The sequence below is a fragment of the Staurois parvus genome, unplaced genomic scaffold, assembly GCF_062004578.1.
Source record: "Staurois parvus isolate SC_StPar_1 unplaced genomic scaffold, SC_StPar_1.0 ptg000050l, whole genome shotgun sequence".
Classification (NCBI taxonomy): Eukaryota; Metazoa; Chordata; class Amphibia; order Anura; family Ranidae; genus Staurois; species Staurois parvus.
In genome coordinates this window covers 1,139,377-1,146,444 of record NW_028317846.1, presented here as the reverse complement: position 1 = coordinate 1,146,444, position 7,068 = coordinate 1,139,377, and the positions used below count along the sequence as shown (strand labels likewise).

The window sequence follows — 7,068 nt, the reverse complement described above, 5'->3', positions numbered from 1 at the left end:
CAAACTGGAAGAGAGTGCTGCCTGCAGTTTTGACAGAGATAAGGATGATTCCTTCTAAGAAGACAGGTTACCCTTTTTTGAGGTTTTAATGGATAGGCTCTTTCCCACTCCCTGGGCCAGACAGCCACTCATGGTAGAAAGAGGGGATTTAGAATTGATTCAGGGAAAATATGTGAGAAAGTTTATTGAAATTTTGAATAAAGTTGAAAGAAATGTTGCTCGCACCTTTCTCTTTTTTTTCACAGGAACCAACTCGCTTCCGTGATTGCTGTCTCTAGGACCGCTGTTCTGACTGAGGATTCCAAGGCCTGGATCCATGCCAGATGTGTGAAAAGAGTAAACCATACCCCTAAGAAGCAAGACAAAGACACAGATACAGAAGAAGCAGCCAGAGAAGTCCTGAGAGATTGATCTGAACCACATGGAATGCTTCGTCAGCCCTGGAAACTTCAACCCATCCAGAGAACTTGAACTGAATGAATCTGTAGCAAATGACAAACAATTCCAAATTCCTCAACAAGCCAACCCAGGTGAAGCCTTGCATCAAAGGTTCTATGGCCTTTGGGTGGCGTTGCTAATTATTAATTCTTCTATTTTTTTGATGGGCATAATACTGAACAGTTTGGCCCTCTATGTGTTCTGTTTTCAGACCAAAGCAAGGACACCCTCTGTTATTTACACCATTAACTTGGTAGTGACAGACCTCTTAGTGGGTCTATCTCTACCAGCACAAATTGTTATGTATTACCGTAATATAGAGACCTGTCATATCTGCTATTTTGTTCACAGTTTTACGTACTCTGTGAACATGTACTGTAGTATTCTTTTCCTGACCTGCATCTGTGTTGATCGCTACCTGGCCATTGTGCAAGCCAAAGCCTCATGCAGATGGAGAAATCCCAGTTATGCCAAATGCATCTGTGTTTTGATTTGGATATTTGCTGTGATCGTAACTTTCATCATACTGACCACAACGATTAACCACAAACATTGTTGCTTTTTCCAGCTACTCATGCTGACAGTTTTTGAGTATTTTGTTCCTTTGGTGATTGTTGTTTTCTACACCCTGCGGATCATGTGGACTTTGTCCAAGTCAATACAAATGAACCAAAGCCGAGAGAGACGGGTGAAGGCGGTACAGCTCCTCATAATGGTGCTGGTCATCTTCACAGTTTGTTTCACTCCCATTCATGTTAGTCAAGTAGTTTTCTGTGTCCGCAGTGAGGTGTCTTGGGATGTCATCCTCATTGTGTACCATATCACAGTAACTTTGAGTAGTTTTAATAGTTGTATGGATCCCATTGTCTATTGTTTTGTTACTAACCATTTCCAATCCGCCAGGAAAAGTATTTTCAGAAGACAACCGTCACCAATTCCTTTTAACAGTCCCTGCCCGTGCCGCAGGCAGCTCGCCCTGGAGGCTAGGAATATACAGGAGTAATGATGCAATCAAAAAGATAGATTAAGCATTGAGACTGGTTCCCTTTTTCAGGAAAAGAAACTAATATGTTATGCCTAATTAGAATGTACAAAGATAATATCACTGAAAAGGAATGTACTGATTTGGTTAAGAAATTCCCTGTTACCAGATTACATAATTTACTTTTAAGTCTCTAAACCAGTATCAGGAAATTTTGCCTGTTTTGAACATAGTAATGTTATTGCAGAATTTGTCTGTATTATATGGGTACAGTTTAGCGGGAATGTAGATTGGGTTAACTACATTGGCTATAGTTAACAAAGGTTTGGTAGAACCATACTGCTTTTGATATGTTATTAGCTGATAAAGGGAAAGTATGTAAAATGTTTAACTCCTGTGGTTGTACTTTTATTCCCCATAACACTGTTTCTGATGGAAGTATTATTAGAGCCCTTCACAACCTCCAAATATTGTTTGAAGAATTAGCTGAAAGCTCAGGAGTAGAAAATCCACTGGTCAGTTTATTTGAAACCTGGTTTGGTATATGGGGAACCCTGATTACCTACTAAGGGCCCCAGGTACCAACCTGTGACTAAGGTGTAAGGTCACGTGTGTGACCTAAGAGGGGGTTTGAAGGGATTAGCCCTTAAGTTTGATGTCCTGCCATTTTGTCTCTCTGAGCCAAAGCTCCTCCATCTTAGAATTAGTATCCATCTTAAGACTTAAGTCAGAATTTTAAAAGGATTGCTTTTTCGTCTCAAACTGTATTCTTGTCAGGAGTTAAAGTTCCTCTTTTTTCTTCAGGTGTAACTTCCCCTTTTTCCTTTAGCTAGCACAAGACTGAAAGCCTACGGTTGGATATATCCTGTCGCAAGAGTATTAATAAGTATAGCCAATATTAAATAGGGAAATTGTCTACTTTCTATACTGAACAAAAGTTCATGCTTAATAAAATTTACATGAATGCCAAATGCATACCTATCAATTGATTGGTTCTTATATTTCTATGCATTGTTTTAAGATTCATATATAAGTTTTCATATATAAGTTTAAACACGGAAGAATAAACTTAGTTCATTCTGAGATACCACCTTGTGTCTGTCTGCAATTCCTGTGTCTCGGGTGAACTCCAGATCTGAAGGGTGAACACTGATCGATGCCAGGGACTGACGGGGGTCAGTAGCTAGAGAGGAACGAGAGTCAATTCCTTTCATCTCCCATCGCAGCTTCCTTCCTTGCTCTGGTGCACACCTGGTGACCCACCATACCAGCTCTGCATAATACTACTGTTCCTGAATTAGAGGTTCATCAGTCTTCCAAAGTCCCCAGCTGCAAGAGCTGCAAACAACATCTGTTGGTGCTCTTGTCCTCCTGGTCCCTAGACACTCTCTGTTCCATTTACAGTGGGGTCAGGGCTAGTGGCACAAGTGAGGCCGACCTCATCATTTCAGTCTCCAATCAGGTACGTGACACTGAGACAGCAAGCAGGAGCCATTGGCTCCTTTTGCTGTCAATCACAGCCAGTCAGCCAATGAGGAGAGAGGGGGCAGGGCCAAGCCATGACTCTGTGTGTGAATGGACACACAGAGCAGCAGGTGCCCCCATGAACGCACCTCCCTTTTGGATTTAAGTCAACTTTGTTCTGCCTACCAGAAACCCAGTCGCTGGGTTCTGAGCTATCTCTTGTGACTCTAGTTATACACTTGCTGGGATGCTATATATGTTTTGAATATATTTTTTGAGTGTTTACTTGTTATGCACCTGAGATATATGATTGCTTTCCTTTCTTATGTGCTCAGTTAGTTCATCCTACAATTCATTGAACCAAAGTTTTATGATTGGTCTTACTATTTCTGCTTTACAATGGGCATTACAACCGTGGATAACTTTATGCTAGGCTAACCGCTGGGAACACATCTTATGTTCATCTATCTTTAGCTTCTCTCCCCACCTAGGTTTGGCATATTTTGTGCCTATTGTTTGTAGTAACACATTGTGCCCTGCAACCAAGAGGGCACTTTAGGGTTTCTCCTTTGAAACTCTCCCTTGAGCACCATCTGTGTATCTTAACACGGCTTCTTCTGCTCTACTGCTCTTCTGGTCTTTTCCTCAACTCTCCATCCCACTCTGCTACCCTTCCCCTGCCCTCCTCCCTCCTCTACCCTTCTTCCCCACTCCATCCTGGCTCAGACAATCTCTACTCCTCATATCTTAAAACTATGCTCTTACAATGTAAAGGGTCCTAATAAGGGGTCTACCTTCCAAACGTCAACCAGATACAAGTGACCATGCGGTATTTACAGGTACTGTCCAGGTTCATTGAAGGGAGACTCATTCTTAGAGGCAATTTTAACATCCCCTTGGAACTACACCTGGACTCATCTCTCTCCAGGTTCTCACTTTCATTCTCTAAGTTGAGGGCGCTGAAATGGGCCCTCCATGACCAAAATTCGATTGATGTATGGAGGGTGTTGCACCCCAAAGCCAAGAACTAGATATACTTCACCCCCGCTTATCAGTTTTACAACCGTATTGACTACTTTCTGGTCAACCATCATTGTCTGGAGTGGTCCCCTGTCTGCAACATTGATGTCATTGTTTCTTAAAACCACTCCCCAGTACATTTGAAGCTTGTGATCCCATCTGTTCCATCAAAGGAATGGATATGGCAGCTTAACGGCCCTTTACTTGCTAACCCAGATTGTTCTGGCTGCATCTCAGCTATTTAAAATTTTCTAATGGATCATGTATCGGATCCTACAAATGGGAGGCCCTTAAGGCGGTCCTTAGGAGAATATTTATCCAACAGGGCACCCACCTGCAAAAAAACCTCTGAATCCATTACCATCGCCTGGAACTGAAACTATAGCATGAGGGTTCCCCACCAACAAGATGCTCTTGGAGAAAGCCACCATAAATTGTACAAGGTTTCTGCTCATTCTTTCTTGGACAAGATCTCACTGCACCAATTCAAATGTAAGGACAAATGCAGTGGACCATTGGCTAGGATCAAAACAAACACACACCTTCATCTCACACTTACAAGGGTCAAGAGAAGGAATGGTTCCTCTCCCTCTTCTATCTTACAAATGTTTAGCTATTTTTATGATAACCTTTATGCCATTCCTGATCAACACCCCCTGAATACCACTGATGTTCAAAAAGCAGAAATGTATATTGCAGCCACTACTTTTGGAAAACGTCAGGACCCAGATGGGTTTAACCACTTGCCCTCAATAATATTTACCCTCCTTCATGACCAGGACATTTTTTGTGATAAGGCGATGCTGAACTTTAACTGACAATTGCGTGGTCATGCAACAATGTACACAAAATTAAATGTATGTCCTGTTTTGACTACAAATAGAGCTGTCTTTTGGTGGTATTTGATCACTTCTGTGGCTTTTACTTTTTTATGGTATAAACAAAAAAATCCTTACAATTTTGAAAAAAAAAAATGTTTTTATTTTCTGCTATAAAACATATCCAATTAAAAAATTCTAAAAAATCTAATTTATTTATAAATTTAGGCCAAAATGTATTCTGCTACATATTTATGGTAAAAAAAAATCCAATAATTGTATGTTGATTAGTTTGAGCAAAAGTTATAGCGTCTACAAAATATGGTACATATACTGAAATATTTTTTCTTTATACTAGTAATGGTGGCGATCAGCAACTTATAGCGGGACTGGGATATTGTGTCATTTTTACACTAACTGACACTCAGTGACACTAATACAGTGATCAGTGCTAAAAATATACACTAATCAATGTACTAATGACACTGGTTGGGAAGGGGTTAACATATAGGGTGATCAAAAGGTTTAGTGAGTGCCTAGGTGATGGAGTTTCCAGAAGTAAAATTAAGGTATATAGATGAGGGCCATTGGGAACAAGCAGGGAAAGTGTGGAATAATATCTATTTGAAGGACATCAAGGACTCAACATAAACATTGGACATAAAGACATTCAAGTCCACCTGGGTTTTATGGAGGATCGGGAGAAAATTCAGAGAATACAGCTGAGAAGCCTCAGTTGGTATATGGATCCCTAGATAGCACATGTGGAACAAATCTTTGAGGGGAAGTTATGCTGTAGTTGAGATACATACTGTATGTAGGGGTCAAGGAGATATTTAGGAGATCAAATTTGGTATAGTTGACTTTGAAATGACTGAATTTTCCGAATTACTGGAATTGTAGAAGGATCGAGGATGTGTTTGGTGTACACTAGGTGGTGCTTTTACTATGGGAAGTGATGGATTGTGTTCTTAGCTCTGCAGAGATACACGAATCATGACTCCCCCCGTAACAGCAGAACTGTATCTATGTATCTGACTGACAATCTTTAGGTGATGGCGAGCAACTGCTCACAGGGGCTTATAGATCAGTTTGTGCTGTGACATTTCACAGCAGAAGCAATCCTCCGGCGGCACGTGCACGCCCGTGTATATACGTGATTTTGCACAGGAATGCCACCCTGTGGCAGTAAAACTGCTATAGGGCGGATGTTAAGTGGTTTATTCTACAAATCTTTCTCTCCTCTGCTTTTATTGATTATGACTAAGATCTTCAATTAATTGGCCAAAGGCTCTACATTCCCTCCACAATCTCTTGAGGCTTACATTACATTACAACACTAATTGCAAAGCCCAATAAAGATCACTCCCAGTGCTCTAACTATAGACCTATCTCCTTAATAAGAGTTTACCTAAAAATCTTCACCAAAACCTTAGCTAACAGACTACAATTGCTGCTGTCTCACCTCATACACCCAGGTCCCAGACCAAGTTGGCTTTGTTAGTAGCATGAAGCAAGAGACAACACTTTAAAAATTATTCTCCTAATGGACTATGCTCACAGCCAAATTATTCCCTTGCGCCTCCTGGTGATCGACGCCAAAAAAGATCTTGGCTGAGTCACCTGGACATTCTTACAATTATCTCTTAGGCAGATAGGTTTAGGCCCCCTCATGATCTCTCGAATCATATCCCTCTAATTATCACCCTCATCCAGAGCCAGAGTTAATATTTCTTTGTCCACTGCCTTCCCCATTCACAATGGCACCTGCCAGAGTTGTCCTTTGTTCCCATCCTATATATTTTAACGATGGAACATTAGGCAGTTGCCTTGAGACAAAACCCTATAAAAGAATCACAGTTGGACCTCTCCATTTGAAAAATACGGCTCTATTCTCTGATAACTTACTCTTATTGCCCTCGATCCTTCTACAATTCCAGTAATTCGGAAAATTCAGTCATTTCAAAGTCAACTATACCAAATTTGATCTCCTAAATATCTCCTTGACCCCTACATACAGTATGTATCTCAACTACAGCATAACTTCCCCTCTAAGATTTGTTCCACATGTGCTATCTAGGGATCCATATACCAACTGAGGCTTCTCAGCTGTATTCTCTGAATTTTTTCCCGATCCTCCATAAAACCCAGGTGGACTTGAATGTCTTTATGTCCAATGTTTATGTTGAGTCCTTGATGTCCTTCAAATAGATATTATTCCACACTTTCCCTGCTTGTTCCCAATGGCCCTCATCTATATACCTTAATTTTACTTCTAGAAACTCCATCACTTATTCTCTAAATGTACATAATGGGCACCCCAGACTGTGCTACATAATGTTGATG

General features: G+C 40.8%; 1 protein-coding gene across 1 annotated transcript; it reads left to right on the top strand.

Moving 5' to 3' along the window:
• Positions 1–421: 421 nt before the first annotated feature.
• Positions 422–1,441, top strand: LOC149470218 (G protein-coupled receptor 20-like). The gene has a single exon (XM_089666002.1). The coding sequence runs from the start codon at positions 422–424 to the stop codon at positions 1,439–1,441; it is 1,020 nt and encodes a 339-aa protein (XP_089522128.1).
• Positions 1,442–7,068: the final 5,627 nt, after the last annotated feature.

What these genes read in the sequence shown, in the direction of transcription:
- LOC149470218 (XM_089666002.1), top strand. Translation starts at nt 422, where the DNA reads ATGGAATGCTTCGTCAGCCCTGGAAACTTCAACCCATCCAGAGAACTT.